Source organism: Colobus angolensis, unplaced genomic scaffold (assembly GCF_000951035.1).
Source record: "Colobus angolensis palliatus isolate OR3802 unplaced genomic scaffold, Cang.pa_1.0 Scaffold126, whole genome shotgun sequence".
Taxonomy (NCBI): domain Eukaryota; kingdom Metazoa; phylum Chordata; class Mammalia; order Primates; family Cercopithecidae; genus Colobus; species Colobus angolensis.
The window spans coordinates 2,293,991-2,317,162 of NW_012113808.1; the positions used below are offsets into that span (position 1 = coordinate 2,293,991).

The 23,172-nt window shown below is 43.0% G+C and overlaps 2 protein-coding genes across 3 annotated transcripts in view; one reads left to right on the forward strand and one right to left on the reverse strand.

The window, feature by feature from the left end:
• The window catches only part of LOC105505570, a 26,654-nt gene extending 9,720 nt beyond the window's left edge, over positions 1–16,934 (forward strand). The window contains 7 exon segments of the mRNA XM_011933437.1: positions 4,230–4,338; positions 8,930–9,182; positions 11,243–11,394; positions 12,601–12,744; positions 13,456–13,627; positions 16,591–16,723; positions 16,797–16,934. Of these exon segments, the coding sequence (XP_011788827.1) occupies positions 4,230–4,338; positions 8,930–9,182; positions 11,243–11,394; positions 12,601–12,744; positions 13,456–13,627; positions 16,591–16,723; positions 16,797–16,934 (1,101 nt within the window).
• Positions 16,935–17,962: 1,028 nt separating this feature from the next.
• Positions 17,963–23,172, reverse strand: part of URB2 (URB2 ribosome biogenesis 2 homolog (S. cerevisiae)) — a 33,527-nt gene continuing 28,317 nt past the window's right edge. For both annotated transcript variants that reach the window (XM_011933326.1, XM_011933327.1), the window contains exon 10: positions 17,963–18,917. In XM_011933326.1, the coding sequence (XP_011788716.1) occupies positions 18,720–18,917 (198 nt within the window). In that variant the 3' untranslated portion in view covers positions 17,963–18,719. The remainder of the gene's footprint in view (positions 18,918–23,172) is intronic.

A 23,172-nucleotide genomic window follows, 5' to 3' on the forward strand; every position in this document is an offset into this window, starting at 1 on the left:
AACCAAACACTGCATGTTCTCACTCATAGGTGGGAACTGAACAATGAGAACACTTGGACACAGGAAGGGGAACATCACACACCGGGGCCTGTTGAAGGATAGCATTAGGAGATATAGCTAATGTAAATGACGAGTTAATGGGTGCAGCACACCAACATGGCACATGTAACATGTAATGGGTACAGCACACCAACATGGCACATGTAACATGTAATGGGTGCAGCACACCAACATGGCACATGTAAAAAAAAAATTTTGTTTTAAAGAGTTTAACATGTTGAGAAATTGCCAAAAAAAAAAAATTTACTTGGATGGGGTCACCCTACCTAAATGTTATAATTTGCTTTTAATCAACATGAATAAACATTATCTCATAAATATTATTTTTAAATGTCAATAAGCAAAATTCTAACCTATTCTAACCAATTTTAAGAGAAATATGTAAAATGTGAACCCATATGCCAATGCTATTTTGTGTTCCTTCTGTTGTTTTCAAAATATAAAGAGGAGTGACTCTTACTGTTTAATTGTAAATAGGAATTTTAATCTCGTGAATAATGACCAAGACTTGCAATCATATTATAGGTAAAAGCAAATGAGACGGCTCCCTTTAAACTATAGCTTTGATTATGCAATACAGCATTGTGGTTTGAAAGATGTTCTTCTCTTTTTTTATAATGGAAAGAAAGTGCCTTATAAATGAAGATTTTTATTAGGTATTGAAAGAAAGCAGTAAGAATAAAAAGAATTTGGAATAAAGTGGGATTGGTGAGAAAGAAGTATTAGTAGAACATACATCAAAATATATGAAGTTGTCAAATAAAATATTACTTGAAATGTCAGCCAGGTAATATTCATCATGCAGCTTGAAATATAGAACAAAATATTCAGATGTTTCTATTTAAGTAAGAAATAACTAATAAGTCTACCACCATAAAGCTAAAAAGTCACAATTTGGCTCATCAAAAGATATCCCTGGGTTTCAACATAAAAGCAAAACTATTAAATTCATTTGAGAATCATCTATGATCATTTTTTTCATGAAATGGTTTGCATAATATAGACTGAAATTAATGGTAGCTAAGATCCAAGGGCTACGCAAAAGTGAAATATATTGAGTGCAAATCTTAATGAGAAAGAAAATGAAATGATAATTAGGGAGAATGGGGTGACATCTTGATAGGACTAATTACAGAAACTAGAGAAAGTTCATTGAAGAAAAATGTGAACCTGTATCAACTTTTTAAGCAACATTTTTACTGCGGTTGCGTATGGTAAAGAAATTATAAATTTATGTTTAAATTACGATGCTGATTTGGCCAGGCATGGTGGCTCACACCTGTAATCCCAGCACTATGGCAGGCTGAGGCAGGTGGATCATGAGGTCAGGAGTTCAAGACCAGTCAGGCCAAGATGGTGAAACCTCATCTCTACTAAAAATACAAAAATTAGCCAGGCACGGTGGCAGATGCCTGTAATCCCAGCTACTTGGGAGGCTGAGGCAGGAGTATCACTTGAACCTGGAAGGCGGAGGTTGCAGTGAACCGAGATCGCACCACTGCACTCCAGCCTGGGCAACAGAGTGAGACTCCACAAAAAAAAAAATAAAATAAAAAATTATGATGTTGATTTTAGACGAATTCCTTAAATTCAGTTTTACTAGCATTAAAATAATTTGGTCAAAATACTTTCCTTATAGCCTCATTCACATAATACCTTTGTAATTACATAGCTGGATGGCATATTAATCTTCATGGCATCACTAGAATGTAAGCTCCATGAAGGCACACTTGTCTATTTGCTTCACTACTATACCCCTTGCATCTATAACAGTATGGTGCATAATTGATGCTCTAGAAGTATTTGTTAAACAAATGAGTGAATTTTCTATAAGATATGACACAGAAGTAAAATGTCCCCAAAACTGGGAAATAAGGTTAACCTCTGAGAATAAAACTCATAGCAGGTAGGACATATGAAAAGACGATAGCTATCTGTCTTTAAAAGAATAATTTAAAAGAGTATCTATATATATAATTAAATAATTTAAAAGATTTAAATTATTTTTTAAAAAATAATTTAAAAGATTATCTCTATATATGAAAATAAGGAAACTCAGGGCTCCTGAGTATAATCAGATATGGGATATTGTATCAGTGAGTCATGATATAAACATGATTGCAACCAAGAATATAAAAGCCTAATTTTTTACATGTTGTTAGAAAACTATATCTAACGGAAGAGTCCTGGGGAATAGGGAATAAGAAATTAAATTTTTTTATTTCCCTGGCTCCTTTACTAGTAAAGAGATAAGCTCCATGAAGGCAGATATACTTTTTTTCCTATTTGGATGGATGGATGGTTGGGTGGGTGGATGGAGAGAAGGGTGAAGGGAAAGAGGGATGGAGGGCTGAGTGGATGAATAGAGATTTATTTGATCATTTATTCATCAAGTATCAAAGAACTTGCCCATGCTAATCCAGCATGATTCAGGAGAAAATTATGAAATCTGGCAGAGGGCTCTGGTTACCAGAATGATATACTCTATTTTAAAAGAGAGATAGGTCATTGGACTTTACTGTGCTTTGGTTCCATTAACAAACAGTTATTGAGCACTTGCTATTGAATAGTTCTCAAATGAGATATCAAGACTCATGGGAGGTCATTAGGATACAGAACCAGTTGGCTGTGATTAAAATAATAATAACAGTGGTCTAAAGAGGGTAGAACTGTATTTCTCTCCTGTGTGCATGTCTAGAATAATATGGTGGCTCTGCTCCATGAAGTTACTCCACAAAGAGTCAACATGCTCTTCAGGTTAAGTTAAGCTATGTTGCCGGAAAAACAACCCTGAAATCTCAGTGGCTTAACAATGAAACACTCTTTGGTTCTTCCCCTGCTCATGCCAGTGGCTGCTGCTGATCTGACTGCTCCTCTGGGAAGCTTGTTCAATAGTGGTGCGAGGATTCACATTGATGCTGCCTTTTTATCAAGCACAAGGCTTAGAGACATGGCCAAACCCCTAGTAAATTCAGCCAGGAAAGCAACAAGAAGACCCTTTTTGATTTTGACAGTTTACTACGTACATAGGCCGTGAAAGGAAACACAGCCAAAGGTGCCCACTCCAGAAGTCCTTGTCCCACACACTAAAAGGATGATCTGAAACAAGAGGCCCAGTGAATACAACATGAGTTGTAGGACATCCCGTTGCAGAGGAGCTAATTCCCACCTCTAACCATGTGGTTTTACGGTCTGCAGCTTTATTCTGAGAGAGATGGTGCACAAAGCCCCACACCTCCCCAGAACCCAGGAGGCAATGGGAAACGGTTTAACAGCTGAGCAGGGGGAGAGGGAGGCTGTGGGCGGGGGGCTCAGAGCAGCTCACACAAGTCTGTCAACTTCTTGTGTTCTGAAAGGGCCATGAGGCATTCTGGCAAGACTCAGATTCACTGCAGGGCAAGCTGGTGCCTAGGTGGTCATTGTAGATAGTGCAAGTTCACCGGGGTGTCATGTGGAGCTGTTACCTACACCTGCATCTCCATCATCCCCACCTGTCTCAGAGGAGAGGATCAGGCTGGAGAGCTGTATGTGCTGCAGCCCAGAAGCAATCGTATGTCACAATTGAACATAGCTCTGCCTTGACTGCTGGAGGGGAGTCGGGGAGCTCGAGGGTGTTTAGCAAACTGTAATCAATGTCACTGCCTCAGCAGGTATGGCACTCAAGGCATGGGACCCGGGCTCCTTCTCCCTGGTCATCGACCATCCCCCAAGCATTTGCCTCATCTGTATGGTCCAAGGTGGCTGCACTCCAGAAAGCAGGAGGGACAATGTATTTCCCTTCATTTTGAAGGAATGACCCCGAAGGTGTGTGCATTACTTCACCTCACATCCCACTGGCCACATGATCACTTGCTGCAAGGTAGACTAGGAAATCTAGTCTTTATGTTTGGTAGCCATGTGCCTGGCTTAAACTTCATTATACTGGAAGAAGAGGGGGACAGATCCAGGGACAGTGTGTAGCATTGGTCACAAGTATGTTGGGATCATTTGTAAGGTGTTTTCCAGGTAATCTGGCACCAATAAAAGTTAAAATATTGAAGCTTGTGAATGGTTTTTTGCAATTTGCGATTTTTATATCTTTCATTGTGTTTCATTTTGACATGGTTTTGAAGGAAGAGGAGAGCTGCAGGTAGCACATTTGAGAAAACGAACCTAATCTTGGTGGAAAGGCCTATATGAAATACCCTTTAGAACAATGCAGCTCCTTTCACATAACGTCATCCTCTGCAAGCAACCCCCCAGATGATGAATCCAGCTTCCCGAAGATTCTGAAACCAGGTAGAGCTCATACCTTAGTTAAGAGCTTAAATAGCACGGTCACTGTTGATGAATCTTGTCCATGGTGAAAACTCTTTTTGTTTGGTAATCATGAGATTGTAAGTTAGCTCTAAGTGTCTAGTTGATGCTGATTTACTGATATAGTGAAGTTTCTAAAGCTGCTAATAAGCTTAATCGAGTCCCCAGGACAAAGGGACTCTGAATCAGGGGCCTGCCACACTGTGAGCCCTGCCTGTGCATGCAGCCAGCTAACTTCCCTCTAAGTGGTTTCTATTGCAGGCATGTCTCAGAGCAACAGGTTATTCTGATACTGTGCAACCTCATAGCTTGAAAACACATGTTTACACCAGCATGATTTCCAACCAGAAGCTGCACTGCAGAGGCAGAGCATGTTCATATAGTAGCATCCCTTTGGGATAGGAAGCACTACTGACACCACCAAGAATCACAGAAACTCTTAGGGCAAATACACACAGGAATTCCCAAATGCCTTTTCCCCGGCACTGAAAAATAGGACCATTCTAGTAGTTCTGATTTAACATCTGATTTGAAATTCATTGACCAGGGGAGAAAAAAGAAACAGATTTCATGCCAGCACGATACCTTGAAAATAAAATAATGAAACTTTACCAAAAACCCAAGTCAGAAATACATTGCAAATATAATAAAAGGTGTACAGCACCCTGCCTATCAATTTTCTTAAATGATCTTTTCATGTTCTATGGAAATTATAAACATAGCTATTCTCAATAAATGTGTAATTTGGGAGGAGAAAAGCCCAGAACTGGCATAAAACTCATCTCTGTCGGTAGGTTTTCAGATGTTTCTAAAATGAAATAGAGCAGAAACAATTTCAAAGCTCTGAGAAAGTGAGCTGTTTCAAAGAGGTAGCAAATAAAAATGAAACACCTGCAAATCCTGCAGAGACACGTACGGCATCATCAGGCTCTGGCTTCCAGGCTCGGTGGTGGAGATTTTGATTCCAGTAGGATTGTGTCCACATTAGAAACTCCAAAAGGCAGCCTTTTCTTTTTGCTTTTCTTTTTTCTTTTCTATTTTCTTTTCTCTTCTCTTCTCTTCTCTTCTTTTCTTTTTCTGTGCCAAAACATTCTTTATTGCCTACAGCTACGGTGAGCAACTAAAGCTTAATGAACCAATGGCAACGACCACAAAAAAGATAGTGGCTAAGGTCAGGGTTTTTCTTAAATTCCATTATGTATTTTATCATCACTGATTCTGTTATAAACCCCAACTTTTGACCTTTGAGACCAACTTCAGTGTCCACAGAGACAACCCACCAAATCCTGTCTCCAAGCTCTGTGATGTCTCAACACAAATGTCCTTCTCCTGCACCACTCTGTCCCAAGTGAGCAGAATAGATCTTGTCTGACTCCCCAGAATCACTCCATCCTGGACATTTTAAGACATCAACAACACACTTTCCAATCAAAACCTCCGGAAGAACCGTACCTACTAACAACCCTCTCTTAAGCTGCCTGGAATGTCCTCATTGAAGTGCACAACCTAACCTTCACCATCTAGTTCTTGCTTATCTTTAATAATAACAGCTTCTAAGAACATTTCCTATGGCTTTTGATGTAGTGATGGTGGAGAGGGGAAGGTTCCAATTAAGGTTTAAATATTGTTGGTTTTATCTCATAATCTCTTAATCTAAAATAACCCTTTCACTCTTTCCTTTCTTTCATGACATTGACGTTTTGAAGAGTTTCAAACATGCCCCACATTCTGGTTTTATCTGATTGATTCCTTGTGATATCATTTGCCTTGTTCCTCCACCCCCTGACTTTCTCAAAGTTAGGTCTACAGCAGTGCTGTACAACAGAAATCTGTAAACTTGCCCAGTGCAGTGGCTCACACCTGTAATCCCAGTACTTTGGGAGGCTGAGGTGGGTGGATTGCTTAAGCCCAGGAGTTCGAGACCAGCCTAAGCAATATGGCATAACTGCATCTCTACAAAGTAAAAAAAAAAAAAAAAAAAAATTAGGCAGGTGTAGTGGCATGCACCTGTAGTCCCAGATACTCAGGAGGCTGAGGTGGGAGGATCCCTTGATCCATGATCACATCAATGCATTCCAGCCCAGGTGACAGAGCAAGACCTTGTGTCAAAAAAAAAGAAAACAGAAAATATCTGTGAATCACATACATTTTAAATTATCCAGTAGCCACGTTTTAAAACATGTAAAATAGGTAAAGCTAATTTTAATAATTATTAACATTAACTCACAAAATGCTGATTTCAACATAATATTTTCAAATTATCAGTGAGAGGCTGGGTGCAGTAGCTCACATCTGTAATCCCAGCATTTTGGGAAGCCGAGGCAGGTGGATCAACTGAGGTTAGGAGTTCGAAACCAGCCTGGTCAACATGATGAAACTCTATCTCTACTAAAAATACAAAAATTAGCTGGGCATGATGATGTGCTCCTGTAATCCCAGCTACCTGGGAGGCTGAGGCAGGAGAATCACTTGAATCCAGAGGGTGGAGGTTGCAGTGAGCTGAGATGGTACCACTTCATTCCAGCCTGGGCGAAACAGTGAAAGTCCATCTCAAAATAAATAACAAATAAATAATCACTGAGAGATTTTACATTATTTCTTCATCCTGAGTCTTTAAAATTTAGATAATACATGCCTACAGCACACCTCAATTTGGACTAGTTACATTTCAACGCTGAATGGCCACACATGGCTAGCGGCTACCGTATTGAACAGTGCGGGTCTACAGACTTGATTAGATGACAGGTAGAATTTTTGGCCGTGATACATCTTAGGTGGTGGTATGCACTTCATGTTACACTGCCACAGACCACTACTTAATGGTAGTGTTCATTGTTAACATGGACTGATATTTCTATAATAAAGATACTTTCCTCCCTAATCGTACTCAGCAAGTAATCCTTGGGGTAATTCTTTAGTACCATGGAAATATTTTTGGAACAAGTGAAAAAAATTGACTATAGACTGGACAATAGAGGGTTTTATGGAATTTGATTTTTCTTAGGTAAGAGATGGGCATTATGGGATGGAGGAGAATGTCCTTTTTACTAGGAGCAGGATGAAGTTTTAGGAGTGAAATATGTTGGCAACTTCTTTTCACACTGCATTAGCAAAACATATTGTGTGTGTGTGTGTGTGTGTGTGTGTGTGTGTGTGTGTGGAGAGAGAGAGAGAGAGAAATAAAGCAAATATGTCAAATAGAACAAGTTTTTAATATAGGTAGAGTATATAGATGTTTATTACACTATTTTTTCAACTTCTATAATTTTGAAATTTTCACAATAAAAAGTTGGGGACAAAATTTTTAAAATAATAATAGCACTTATTCTCTACCTAGGACTGTATTAAAGGATTTTTGTGCATTTCATATTTAATCCTTGAAACAACAATACAAAGTAGTTATAATTATTACCCCAGTTTTTCCTGACAATGAAACTAAGGTACAGAGAAGTTAGGTGGTTTTCACAGAGTTACCCAGATAATTTTATCAATGACAGGTGAGGTTCAAATTGAGTATATCTAACTTGGAATCTGTGTTCTGAATAACAAAAGTATACTGCCTCCTGAGCATTCAAAAGAAATATTTCAAGTTCAGAAAAGTCATTTTTCTAGGTCTTGATAACTTCAATCTTTATTCTAAAGACCAAGCAGCAGTGCGAGGTGAACCCAGAGAGAAGAAAACTCTAATTCAAGACTCCAGATGACAAGGCCACACACCATGACGGTAGTCCAGGGCATCTGCCTACTTGCAAGACCAGATTCACTGTGTTCTTACATCAAGAAACCTTTGCACTGGCTTGGTCTGTTTCCAGAAACCAGAACCGATGGTTTTCTTCAGCCACCCACAGGCAACGGGCCAACACAAATAATTTCAAATACGACTAGCTCTTAAGCCAGGTTTTATTTCAACTCACTTCTCTCATTGGCTATAGGATGACAAGGATGGCGACAGCCACTATTTACTGAACCCTTATTGTTTATGTGCCACACACTGTTCTCAGTTCTCTTCATACAGCACCTAGCTTAATTCTTTCAACAACTCTGGGAGGCATGTTCCAGAAGAAAAATGAAACGCAGATGCTGAAGATAGTATGTAGTGCTGAGATAAAACAATTCCAGAATACTTACTTCTCACCACTCCATGGCAGAGTGAGAGGTGCCAAACCCAGGGAGCTCGTGTGCACTGGAACTGGGCAGAAAGGCCATGAGCTCCTGGATAGCAGCCACTTCATCACACTCCCCACTGGGAACCAGGTGTGGGGATGGCGTCAGGGGGGACATTCATACCCACTGGGCACCTTCTGGGCTGGCATCTGATGAAGCGCTTTAAAATCCACTATCTTGTTCAAGGTGCAGGATCACACTGGAGCCAATCGTTATTACCTCCATTTCACAGAGAAGAAAATGACACTCAGGAAACTATATGATTTATCCAGAGTCTCACAGTTACGAAGTGGTTTCTGCTATGTAAAAAAATAAATGTAATGAAAGCATGAATGAATGTATAAACATACATATAATTTCATAAATTTAGAAACACATGTTTTATAAGCCATACATATTTATTCACCAGAGAAAACCTACGGCCTCAACGCCCAAGGATCCCCTGTCAATAGAGGTAGCCCTGATGCTGAGAACTGCAGGGAGCACCTGGCAGAAAGGAGCGAGGGAGCTGAGGAGGCCAACAGGAAGAAAGAACAAGGACCTAGGGCCAAATCCACAGATCTGAGCAGGCACAAGAAATCCAAGGCAACACCAACTCACCACAAGAAATCGGAATCTAGACGAGAGTGCAGGGCAGGTGGAAAAAGGAGCACCTATGAACAGTGATTCTGCTCATGAGGAGGGTCTGGGGTATCGTCCAAGACGCCTGGTCTGGGCCACAGGGCCTGGTGGCACGGGTAGAAACTAGAATGTGAAGGGAGCTAAGGAAAAAAGAGTCTGGAGGGGGTGATATGATTTGACTGTGTCCCTACCCAAATCTCATCTTGAATTGTAGCTCCCATAATTTCCACGTGTTGTGGGAAGGAGCCAGTGGGAGATAATTGAATCACGGAGGCGGTTTTCCCCATACTGTTCTTGTGGCAGTGAAGAAGTCTCACGAGATCTGATGGTTTATAAGGGGAACATGCTTTTGCTTGGTATTCATTTTCTCTCTTGTCTGCCACCATGTAAGACGTGCCTCTTGCCTTTTGCCATGATTGTGAGGCCTCCCCAGCCACATGGAACTGTGAGTCCATTAAACCTCTTTTTCTTTATAAATTGCCCAGTCTTGGGTATGTCTTTATCATCAGCATGAAAATGGACTAATATAGGGGGCAACCTACCCGTGACTGGTCACTTTGGAAAATGAGGTGAAGAGAGCTCCCCCTGAGCTAATTTGGAAAAGGCACCTGCTCTGGGTGGACAAAGGTACGAGCCTCTGTAAAGAGAGCTCAGGTCAGATTCTGGTCCCAACTTGTTCCCTCAGCCAGGAACCTTTGGGCAGTGCACAAACCATACAACTGTATGAAGCAGACTTGAAGTTAAGCAGGTAGTTGGAGAATCTGCATCAGATACCTCTTTGCCCCACTGCAGAGCCTCTGGACCTCACCTGTCTCTCGTTCCAGCTGTGTGGATTTTGACCTCCTACAGACACAACCTGATTGCACCAAACCTCTTGTCCCCGTTCTATTGACGAAGGCCTCCTCCCCACTCCCCCACCAGGCGCTCAGACAATGCAGGTGCAGCCCACAGGGCAGAGGTAGAACATGCCCTCCTATTAACTCTTTCTACGCTTGGTGCCCCACGCCCCTCGCTCCTGCTCTCTGAGATTGAACTCCATAATAAAGTAATAGCACCTATGTCCTCCATATCTTACTTTGTTTTCTGGAAGCCTGCACTAAGGTAGAATCAATGGAAGCCAGGGGCCCACCCAGAAAAGTGCACATACAAGCAGAAACTGACATGGGGTCTCAGTGGGTTTGTGGCTCCCCTGAAGGCCAGTTTTAAAACCTCAGCCTTGAGGAGAAAGGTAGAAGTTACAGCTCCTGAGTAGAAGCATGTTAGCTTTTTCTTATTCCTGGACACACCCCAGGTCTCTGATTCTGAGAGTGCTCAAGAATTAAGCATGGAGAAGGGAGCTCAACACAGCAGACAGCAGCCTTCAAACACTCACCAGAAGCCCAAGCCTGGCCAGAGTGAGGCAGCCGTCAGATTACTGAAGAACTAGATGAAGATTTAAAACGGATTCTGAGATGAGAGAGGACATTTTGCCCCCACCACTCTCTGGGTTTTAAGCAGCCATCTCCTAACCTCTGCTTATACAGTCTTTTCACAAAAAGTCCTTTGCATCTTAGCAAGAAGCAACAAAATCGCTCCAAAAGATAAACAAAAAGGTTAATTACAAAACCTTGCATACTCCAGAAGCCCACAGGCAAGAACAGCTATTTATTTCCCCAGCTCACAGCACTGCCTGCCCTGCTGCAGGTGTCTGTCCAATGCATGCAGCCATCTGAATCACTGCACCTGCTCCCACCACACAGCAAATGAAAATACCACCTGGGATTTGGACAGTTTTCCATAAAGCATTCCAAAGTGAGTATTCCAAAGACAGAAACGTTTGCCCTTTTGGAGACCTTGAAAGGAATCTTGGCATTTCTCCCCATTGTCTTCTAAGGAGGGAAGAAGAATCCCCCAGACTGATGCCCCATCTGTGATGAATATGCGTTCAAGAAGCTGGAGGAAACCATTGGCAATTGCTGCATGCACATGTAAGGCACCAGCCTTGGACATTCATGCTATCATTTTGACAACCTGTCAATCAAAACTGGCGTCCAAATGCCAACCAGAGAATCCCAGAGGAAAGTGGACATTTAAGTCTCCCCAGTGCCCTTGCTCCATGCAGATGTGCTGTGGATGAACAGCTGCTTTTCACTGGCCCAGCTCCTCTGAAACTTCCCATTGCAAAGGGAGCCACCAGACCCTGCATTTCCAGCACCACAAGCCAGTGCCAGCAGCAGTACCTGTCACAGGAGCCTCATCAGAAAGTCGAATCTGGCAGAGCTGTCTTCTGCCTGTATCTCCAATCCCAATGACGATCAGAACTAGGCACCTGGTAAACAGGTCGCTGAAAACCGCAGCCCCTGGGGCATAAAGCAGCCCTCCTGACATTTGCTGGATTAGGGATGAATGCATCTGGAAATTGACACAATCAGGAAGCTAATGTCACATTTCCAGATTTTCTGAAAACGTAAGCTGTAGGTGTTTAGTGAAACAATGACACGTTGTAATAGGGAGTATCAGCAACACTTTGCTGTGGTAAACTGCAGCCTCCGTACAGTCAGGCCATGCAGCCACACACAGTGCATGGAAAATTTAATTCACACAGTCACTTGTTTTTCCAATATTTATTCTACAAAGACGCATTCATTGACATTTATGGAGGCAGGTGGGTGGAGTGCAGTTTTCAAATTGCTGTACTCTGCTGGAAGTCCAGTATTCCCAGGGCATTCTTCATCCAACAAGTATTCATTGAGCACCTACTATGTGCCAGGTGCCCATTCCCAGTCCATACTCATAACTGTGAGTAGCACAAACAGGATCCCTGCATATGTGGAGTTTAACCTCTACTAGGAAAAAGGACACCAGACAACATGAATAGGCAGAACACCTAGTAAATTGGAGAGCAATACATACTGAGGAGAAAGTAATGAAGCAGGGAAAAGGGGACAGGATGGTCAAGGTAGGTGGGTGGGATTTTAGATGGAGTTTCCAAAAGTCATGATAAGACCGGGAGCAGCGGCTCACGCCTGTAATCCTAACACTTTGGGAGTCCAAGGATGGTGGATCACTTGAGGCCACGAGTTCAAGACCAGCCTGGCCAACATGGTGAAACCCCGTCTCTAATAAAAAAATATATAAATTAGCCGAGTGTGGTGACACGCACCTGTAGTTCCAGCTACTCAGGAGCTTGAGGTGGGACAATCGTTTGAACCTGGGAGGCAAAGGCTGCAGTGAGCCAAGATCACACCACAGCAAGACCCTGTCTCAAAAACAAAAGAAATGTGTTTTTTGAAAGGAGACTCCTTGGAGGTTTTGAAGGAAGATGGAGGTACAACCACTAGGACTATTTAGAAACAATCTCTAGGATGAGTGACTGCAGGCAGTAAGAGAAAAGAGGGAAGACGCTATAGAGAGCTGGGACTGAAGGAGAGTGAGGAATTGGTTATGTCCTCCAGATTTTCAACTCAATTCAATGACCAGAAATTGGCAAGTTTGAGAAGGACTTGCCCAGAGGCAATGGTGACGCCGGGGAGTGGAAGGTCAGGAAAGTTAGAAAGTCTAGAAAGAATTGTCAAGGACTAATCCTTGAAGACGCCAGTATTTTAGGTGAAGGGAGAGAAAAAGGTAAGCAAGAGCATTAGAGATAGTCGAGGCCCTAGAGGATGCAGAGAGCCAGCAGGGGGTCCGACCAGCCAAGGGTGTCCAGCGATGGTCAAGGACCTACCACACATTCGTGAAACCAGGTGGCTAAAGCTGACCCAGTCATCTTTCAGAGGGCAGTTTCAACGGCAAGGATAACCAAGGAACAAAGGTAGACTCCTTATAATTGTTGGGTAGTCAAGATAAAAGGCTGATGGACATGTGGGAGGATAATAGGATCAATATTTAAGATAAATTAAGAGTATTCTAGGCCGGGCGCGGTGGCTCAAGCCTGTAATCCCAGCACTTTGGGAGGCCGAGACGGGCGGATCACGAGGTCAGGAGATCGAGACCATCCTGGCTAACACTGTGAAACCCCGTCTCTACTAGAAAATACAAAAAAAAAACTAGCTGGGCGAGGTGGCGGGCGCCTGTAATCCCAGCTACTCCGGAGGCTGAGGCAGGAGAATGGCGTAAATCCGGGAGGCAGAGCTTGAAGTGAGCTGAGATCCGGCCACTGCACTCCAGCCCGGATGACAGAGCAAGACTCCGTCTCAAAAAAAAAAAAAAAAAAAAAAAGAGTATTCTGTGTGTGTCTGTAAACAGCAGCAGGGAAAGTGATAGCAGAGACTTGAGAGACAGAGGGCTATGGTTAGATGGGAAGAGATTGTGTGCCTGATTTAATCTGTTATAAAGCTCAAAGAGGGCTTAGAGAAAATACCCGTGTAGGCTGCATGCCAAGTCAGAGAATACCAGACACTGAATGTCACCGGCACCCACATCTGTCCCCACAAGAACAGCCATTCTCAGTCTTTGAAATGGCCACAGTTGGGAAACAGTTGGCCATGCCCTCCAGCATGACATTAAGGTACAGGAAGACGGAGGGTTGGCCGCGCACTGATTTGTGCTTTCTGTGGGTGCTTCCTTATCACCACCTTGGCATCTGGCCAGGCATTATTGCTGGGATTTCCCATGGCCTCATTTTTCTGAGTGTGTTTCTTGCCCCAGGCCCCAACACACTTTCACCTCCGTTGAGCCTGGTCTGTGCCATTTCTACTGAGTCACATCCCCTCAATCCTCCTTTGTAATGAAAAGCCACTCTCACTACTAGTTGTGTTCATTGTGGAGCATTTCACAATTCCTTCCCCTCGTCCGTAACATTTATGTTCTACCATCAACCAGAACTTCACATTAAAACCATTATAACAATCCAGTCTCCACAAGCTCATAACATCCCAAAGCTATGCTGCTTCATGGATGTTTCTTCCTCTGATGAAAAAAGACATCTTCCTCCCAATAGGTGGACCCAGCAGGAGAAAGGGAACAAGATTTTGTAAAGAATCAATCCCCATGACTCCATTCCTTTCTCCCACAACAGAGCTGGCTCTAGAGTTGAGGGGAGGGCAGAACAATCAGGGGACTCCAAAGCCGAGGAAGGAGGTGCCAGACCTAGGGATGCCAGTGAGGCACAGTGGTCATGGTGGCAACGCGGACCAAGCTGGGTAGAGGGACAACAGGGCAGGCCAGAGAAAGGACATTACAAACAGGCTCATTGGGTCAGGCATGGTGGCTCACACCTATAATCCCAGCACTTGGGGAGGCCGAGGCAAGAGGATCACCTGAGCCCAGGAGTTCAACTCCAGCCTGGGCAACATAGCAAGATCCCATCTCTACTTAAAAAACATTAGCCAGGCGTGGTGGCATGTACCTGTAGTCCTAGCTACTTGGGAGGCTGATGTGGGAGGAGCACTTCAGCCCAGGAGTTGGAGGCTGCAGTGAGCTAGAATCACACCACCCTACTTCAGCCTCTTAAAAAAAGGAGCAAGGGAAGCCAGGAAGAGTCCAACAGGGAGGCTCAAGTATGACTTCTCACATCAGCAATGGCAGATGGGCAGGAGTGGCAGTCCTGGGAACGCCGGGTCAGGACATTTCAGAAGGGTCTCCATTGTGGACATGAGGCTACAAAAAATATCAGCAGGAAACAAGAGGGAAGACTGGGAAAGAAGAGAGGTCACCAGCAAGCAGGAGTGATTAGGAGAGGTGGCCCAGACACACCGGGGGGGGAGGGCAGAGAAGTCAGTGAGTGGGGATGGCAGAATGGTGTTGGAAGGACATGGGGACAAGAGGGCACAGGGCAACAGAAGTAACATCCATTAGAGAGACATGAGAGACATACAGGCTGAGGGGGAAAGGGCGAATATCACCTTTCCCTCCAGCCACTGAACTTTGTCTGCTGGAAGAGCTGGAAAAGGTAAACAACAAAGTAAAATGAAAAAAAAAGGAGTGTTCAGAAGTTACACAAAGGAATAAGGAATCAAAAATGACACCGCTGCTGCCTCTACAGTGGCTTTTATGAGACATAAAGCAGAAATGTGTGAGCTTATTAGACAAAAGAATTCAGGCTATAGCCTGGCATGCTGGCAATAAATCAAAGTAACCTCTATGAGTTATGAAAAACCAGGGCCGGGTGCAGGGGCTAACGCCTGTAATCCCAGCACTTTGGGAGGCCAAGGAAGGGAGGACTGCTTGAGGCCAGGAGTCCCAGACCAGCCTGGGCAGCACAGTGAGACTATCTCTACTAAAAACTGAAAAATTAGCTGGTTGTGGTGGTGTGCACCTATAGTCCCAACTACTTGGAAAGCTGGAGGCAAGAGGATCGCTTGAGCCCAGGAGTTGGAGGGTGCAGTGAGCTAGGACTGTACCACTGCACTCCAGCCTAGGCAACAGAGTGAGATCCTGTCTCCAAAGAAAAATGAAAAAGAGAAACCGAGCAAAAAAAAAACACCCAAATCCCTTCAAGTACACACCCCCTCCTTGCTTTTTTTCTGGAGACTTCACATCACTCCTGAACAATGGGCAGTTTCCACAGCTACCGTAGGAGGCCGAGTCCAGGAAGCTGCAGAAGACAGGCTGTGAAGGAGACCCACCCACTGTGGTCCACAAGCAGCGGTCAAAGGCAAGGTTGAGAACGGGGCTGTGTGTGTGTAGTCTGTGCCACTGGGGGTCCCCGATGTGCTACTGTCCAGGACCGCCCAAGGCAACATCCCAGGCACAGTCACCCCGCTGAGCCTTCTCTTGCTCAACTCTCCTTACGCCCACCCCTCCCTTCAGGTGTCCGCTCTCAGCCAAAACCAGGGGGCCACGTGGATTCAGTGCAGGCATTAAGGATCACATCCCAGGCCCTACCAGGGGCGCCTCTCACCACCCAGGCAGGTCTCAGTTCAAATGTCACCCCTTTCTCCAGCCGCTGAACTTGTCTGCTTTGCTGCCAACCCCGCAACCACCCTGTGGCCTATTTGTTTCCTGGCTCGTTGTCAATGTCCCCTGCTAGGAAGCTCCCTGAGGACCAGGGCCGTGTCTCCGTGCCTGGTACAGACAGGTGATTCACGCACATCTGTCAGGTGATGAGGGGTCTAGAGCCACAGCAAGTCCGGTGGGGACAGTCTCTCTGAAGCCCAGCATTTCGCCGTCCCGGCAGCTGAGTCCCCGACTGCCATGTGGAGAGCTGGCTGGGCCAACTCTCTTTGCCTGTGAGATCTATTCCAACAGGATAAAAATGAACAACAGAGCCTCCATATCCGCCAGCCGGAAAAATGTTTCTTCTACCCTATGAATCAGCAAAATGGAGTTAAAACAAATTCTTTGCTGAGGAGCATTTGGAGTTCAAATAGAAACGACTGTGAGAACCTGTGACCGCTTCCCCTGAAACGGGAACACAGCAGAGAGCCCTTCAGAGCTGTGCAGGGGGGAGGTGGAGACCCAGCCTTCTCTTCTTCCTCCCCTTCCCTCAAGGCTGACTGCCTGGCAGCCGCTGCCAACTCCCTTCTAAAGGCCCTGCAGTGCCACCGCCAGGACGCCTGATGAACTGCTCCATATTCGCCAGCTCCCCCAGCATTCCCAAGACAAGGGAGGAATTTCCAGCACAGGAAAAACTAGCCACGGCTCCATGAAGGCCTCGGAGACAGTGAGTTTCTGGTCTGGGCACTTGAACCAGGGGCAAACCTAAGACCGTGATTTTAGCTCCTGCTGGTTTACAGCTCGTGTCCTTGAAAGGTCGCCGCTCACACCAACACCCATCTCCAACTGTGAACAAGAAATGGTGCCACCAGACTCTCTTCCAGGCTCCTGAGGGGAGTTTACCGCAGAAACAAAACTCTGTCAACACAAAGCATTAAGTGAAAGGATGCCAGACCAGCCCAAGCCACTTCTGGTGGCCAGAGCTTCGAAAGCCTGTCCGCACACACAGTCTAGATGAGAAAAGGAAGGGAACGGGTGACTTGCACGGTGCGTAAGGCAGGACTGTCCCTCAGACCCCACAAGACAGCACAGGAAATAAAATCAAACGTGGGGCGTAAAACACGGGCGATTTCTCTTAAGTATCAAAGACATTCATTTTATATTGTCTGCTCCAATCACATCTGCTTGAAACTGTAGTGTAAAAAAAAAAAAGTCTTTGCTTAAGGATGATCCTTCGAATAACTTTAAAAGTCTGCATTTTGGACTAATTAAAAAGGGAATTCCAACATGAATCCCACAAAGATAGTGAATAAGAAAAATAGTAAATATCCCAATTGAGAAATGTGCTATTACAGAAGATAATTATATAAACATAATTTACATAAGAAATAAAAATGGTAAATAGAAAAACGTATAATCTCTTAGTAATTAAAGAAATTCAAAACAGAATAACATCTCTCACCTATCAAGGAAGCACAAAGAAACAAACAAAAAATCAATAATATTAAAGTTGACTCACTAGTAGGAAAATAAATTAGTACATATTCTAGGGGCAATTTGGCAATATTTATATAAATCCTTTAAAAATGATGTGGCTTTCTGACAAATAATACAACTCATGAGAATTCATCTTCTGAAATTAGTTCAGCTGCAAGCACCATCTATAAAAGGGAATTTGGAAAGATACCTTGGCTAACCATGGGGTACTTATTAAATAAAACAACAGTATCTACTCAATGGACTACTATGCAGCCAATAAAAAATACATGTTGAATGTTTTCACTGACCCAAAGTTACTTAAATATTACACAGGAAAAAAGGTAACTTTAAAAAAATGCATTTATGATCCAATTTAGCTACTATATATATTGATATGCCCATCTATATACATACACATAGTAAAGGGACTAAAACTAGATACTCCAAGGTGACAACAGAGGCTTATCTGGGTAACTGAGACTATGAATGAGTTTTTTAAATTACCTTTTTATTTTTCTTTTCTGAGGTTGCTATAATAAAAATATATTGCTTAGGTAATAAGCAAAAACAATGAGGATTATTTATTAAACTGAATAGGAAAAAAATTCCTAAATGAACTTCACAGAGCTAATGCAGGAGGAGCAGGCAGGAACCCTGGCACCTGTGCTCAAGATCACCCACCTGCCTGAGGTGCCCGCTATCCCTGCCCAGAGCACACACCTCGGGCCACAGACTCTAACTTTCCCTGACTTCTTCAGAAAGCATACTTAGAGGGAAGGCAGAAAAAGTGTCATTTCAAGAATACTTCCCATGTTACTTGAAGAATTTGAAAGGCAAAAATAGTTAAACAGGGCTGAATTATATACCCACGTACCTAAAGTAAAAAGCCAACTTCTCTGCAGTTTCTAGTGTGGATGAGGGAACACCAAGCCACTGAACCAAGACGAGAACCAAACACGGAAAGGTTCCGAGAGTCCGCAATTTTTCTACTGAGTTAATCTCATCCCAGGGTCAATTTTCAGGATTCTATTGCAATACTTACTACATAAAACTATGTATTAAAAAATAGTAAGAAAAACACGATGTAAAATACATCAAAATACACTACATAAAACCCAAAGGATTTTCTATGTATACCAATATTACGAATTAGAACATCTTAAGTCTTTCATTCTCCAGCTCTTTCAGACCACGCAGCCAAAGCCTCTGGACAATGTCCCTGGCAGCACTTCTGTCCCATGGCCTCAGGCCGTATATCTTTTCTCTCCTTCATGTTTGGCCTTGTGGTACTTGAGATAGTCATTATAGAGCTCCTTAAAGATGTCTCTCATTCCCGGCTGCAGCGAGGCCCGCAGGAACTGGATGTCAGGCTCGATGCAGAGGTCCAGGATGAGGTAAATGCCCTCCTGCAGCAGACTTTTCACAGCTGGATATAAGGTCACCTGGGGAAAAAGGCAAACCTTTGTGAGAACAATTGGGGGCAGAGATCAAGCCGCACCACCTGCCGACAGTATCTTGGGAAGGACTGAGAAGTGATTTCAAACTGATCTCCAAATTGAGAAAAGATCGACATTCACTTTCAAAATATAATTTTGTTGCTAAGTCAAATATTTAAATCCTCCTATTTTTAAAGTTTGTATTTTGGGGAACTAGAAGCTAACTCAAGCAAACTCAAACCTGGAATGAAACTCCATGAAAGCACAAGGGTGGCTTTCCTGTTCAGTAAATGATGCTTACATGTTTACCAGGGGCATTTTAAAAAACTGGAGTCTTTAAATTTAAAAACCTTAAAAGAAGGTAAGCTGCCTGCCCATTGTGTCAAATTCTTCTACGCCATCAATCACCTTGGAAGCTTTGCCAACCCTGTGGGACAATGACAACTACGTTCACTGTAACACTGTGACCCCATCTCACCCCAGAGCAAGGCAGCAGGCAGGCTCTGACATGACCAGAACAGACCACTGATAAGCCTATACTAGTAACTAGATCACATCATATCACCCAAGAGCAGAAGTGATTCATGATTGCCACTCAATAGATTCTTTTTTTATTTGTGTCAAGAACAGCACAATATGTACTTAATTCCTAACAGTACATATTGTGTTAGGAACTGGTCTCCTAACACATGGCTGAACTGGTCCTCATGCCTAAAGATGCACTTCTCCCCTGAAGTTCACGGTTAACTAAAATCTGGAGCACAGGAGTGGGCGTGGCAGCCAGCTCCAACCTGGCTATATCTGATGCTCCACCCAAACTTCCAGAGAAGAGACTCAAGACTAATATCAAACCAACCTAAAAGGCTGGGGGAGCAGGTTCTCTTCACCTTACCACATCCATTCAGGTTTCAACTAAATGGGGGCTGAACAGAGTTTGAAACCCTAGTAACTGAAACTAAAAAGCAGTAGTAATGAAGAGTTCTGGGAACAGATGGTAGTGATGGCTGCACAATATAAGAAAGTATGTAATACTACTGAAGTGCACACAGAAAACAGTTAAGCTGGTAAAATTCACCTTATACTAGATGTATTTACCATTACTTTTAAAAAGTAGAAAAAAAACAACACAGTGGTAAAGTACCAGCAGACAGGCCTGGAATTTGGCTGATCATTTATTGCTACCCTGATAACCTGAAAGAGTTAATGTGTCTCTGCAAACACAGCTTCTAATGAGGATATATTTTATTAACCAGAAGAACTGATTCACAAAGGCAACCATTGAGAAGTACATTCCTAAAGAGGTAATTTGTTTCTGTCTCTAAGATGATGCTATTCTTCAAAGTTATGATCCTTTTCATGTGATAGTTCAGAAATTTCTGACAAGTGATCATCTTGAATTTTACCATTTTATAGATGATAGGAACACTCAAGGAAAGATAGAATGGCATGTCTGTGAATTTTACAGCAAGGTAATTGGGAGGGAAAGAAAAAAACAAAACAAAACAAAAAATAGACAAAAACACAAAGTCCTTGATCATACTGGCAGGGTGAGAGCTTTGTAAGTGGACTACTTGTTCATACTCTTCATTCATTTATCACTTACTAAATAAATAATTCCACTTCCAAAGGCAAAAAATGAGGTTCAGTGACCTCCCCAAAGTCACACAGCTAATAACTAGCAGCACTGAAACTTGAACCTAGGCAGTCTGAGCCCAGAGCCCATGCTCTGAACTATTTGCACAGTTTCTCAGTAGTGAAAATGCAGCCAGACAGCCTCTAGCAAAGAGCTAGGAAGGCCAGTAGGTTTTAGACAACACAACCATTTTAAATCTTTAGGTTTCAGACAACTTATTTATAAAACAAGAAAAAAGTCAATTTCTACAAGACTAAGATCATTGGCCAACAAATGAAAACATCGCTAAGTAGCTTTTAAAAACCTCAGATAAGATGAGCAGCACAAACTATTCATTCTAAGCTATCAACATACAGATGGTTCCTCACTTAAGACGGTTCAACTTAACACTTTTTGACTTAACATTTTTTGAATTAACAATGGATTTGTCCAGATATAACTGCATCATTAAGTCGAGGAGCATCTGCACTTAACGATGGTTCAACTTACGATTTTTTCACTTTTACGATGGGTTTATCAAGTATTGAATGCATTTCAACTTAGGATATTTTGAACATACTATGGCTTTATCGGGACACAGCCCCATCCTAAGTCAAGGAGCGTCGGCAGAGGGACATTGTAAATTTGGTCTACAGGTAAAAAAGAAGATGAAAGTAACCATAATTTCCCTGCATGTTTCCACGGGGACTCATTACTGCTTGGAGGAAAGAAGACAAGCAGGCCTCTGGAGCTGCCCCTTCTCCTGACTGACATATCTCACCAGGTCGTCTTCCCTGACTACTGACAGGTCCCACCAGCAATACTCAACTCTGCAGAAGTACAAGGAAAATGCAAAGAAGACCTATTTAGCATTAGATCTGGCATTTAATTAAACTAAAACACACTGATCTAGAAAGATTTATGGCTCTCTCAGTAGAAGCCGCTAATGCATATGGAATATTTTCCTCATTACCGAATTTAAAAACAAATGAAAGATAAAACATAGACTGCGGTGCCAGTGGATTCTGGGAGACTGTGGCCCTAGCTAATTCCCAAGGCCTCTGGCTTTCAAGATTAAAAATAAAATATAACTAATGAACATAAATTAGACATGAATAATGAGGCCAGGAAGCCAGAGACTTTTCATAAAGTAAATTTCAGAATGATAATTAGCGACTTAAGGGTTCAAATTACTGCTTCTCTTCTTGGCCCCTAGTGAAGTGATATTACTATGTCTCATTTTATTATTCAGTAAGACAGAAAATAATGCCAGCTTTTCTTTCATCAAAAGCTTACATGTTAATGACTGGTGTGCTTGGGAAACATTAAGATTCCATAAAAAGGCCAAATAACTGCAAGGAAACCAAACTATAAGCCCACATCTTGGTCAAAGGACAACTTGAAGGGGTGTTCTCAAGATCCGCAGCTCTTACCAGGTGTGTGCACTCACATGGCCAGGCTGCCCCCATGTCCCCACCCACCTGCCAAGGTGAGCAAGGCTAGCAGGGTAGAAATTATTTAGTAGTTCTAGATATATCTAAAACAGGAGCAGGGATGAAAAGTGATGCAGCTCCAGGTTTTCTAAGGTAAGTCCATTCAACCCAGCCTCCCTAGACAAATGCTGACACCTCTACCCTAACAAGCTTATTCGTGATTTTACTATCGTTCTACAAAGGGGAAATGGATATTTTACAGAGAGATTGAACACAATATAAATGTATATCTATACATACAGAAGACAGACAAAAAAATGCACCGCACTTTACTCAAGCCTGTGACAGTCAATTTAAACCAAGATTTATAAAGCCTAGATTTATAAAGTTCTGTAGTGAGCTTACTATGGGTCACAGAGCATCCTATGGAATTTTGAAAATAGCACAATGACATTCCAAAGTAAGATAACTGTTAAATGGCTGGGCGTGGTGGCTCACACCTGTAATTTTAGCACTTCAGGAGGCCAAGGCGGGTGGATCACCTGAGGTCAGGAGTTTGAGACCAGCCTGGCCAACATGGCAAGACCCTGTCTCTACTGAAAGTACAAAAATGAGCCGGGCATGGTGGTGGGCACCTATAATCCCAGCTACTCAGGAGGCTGAGGCAGAAGAATTGCTTGAACCCAGGAGGCGGAGGTTGCAGTGAGCCAAGATCACACCACTGCACTCTGGCCTGGGAGAAAGAGCAAAACTCCATCTCAAAAAAAATAGAAGATAACTGCTTGAATAATGAATTATCTAGAACACTGAATCAAAAAGTCAGATTAATTTGGACAAAGATATTTTTTCTCAATCTATCTGAGTAACCACCTGTATCTCCACCTTGTCATCTACTTTGAGTGTCTGAGAGCAGCTGAGTCACATGAATGACACACCTCCAGAGTAAAGACACATGAACTCTTGCAGCTGAGGGGACCCCAGAACTCTGAGGTCTAGAACCCCTCTTTCTAGTCTCCATTAAGCCTGGTCCTATGAGAGCTCCTGTTCTTGGACCTGAGTAATATTTCCTCTCCTTTTATATTACTCAAGAAACCAACCAAAATAGAACCCAGGGTTTGTGCTGGAGCAAGACAGAAAATCGAGCCTTTTCTGTGTACAAGGCACCACTGAGCCCTCTGTATGTCATTTCATTTGGTCCTTACAATAACCCTGTAGG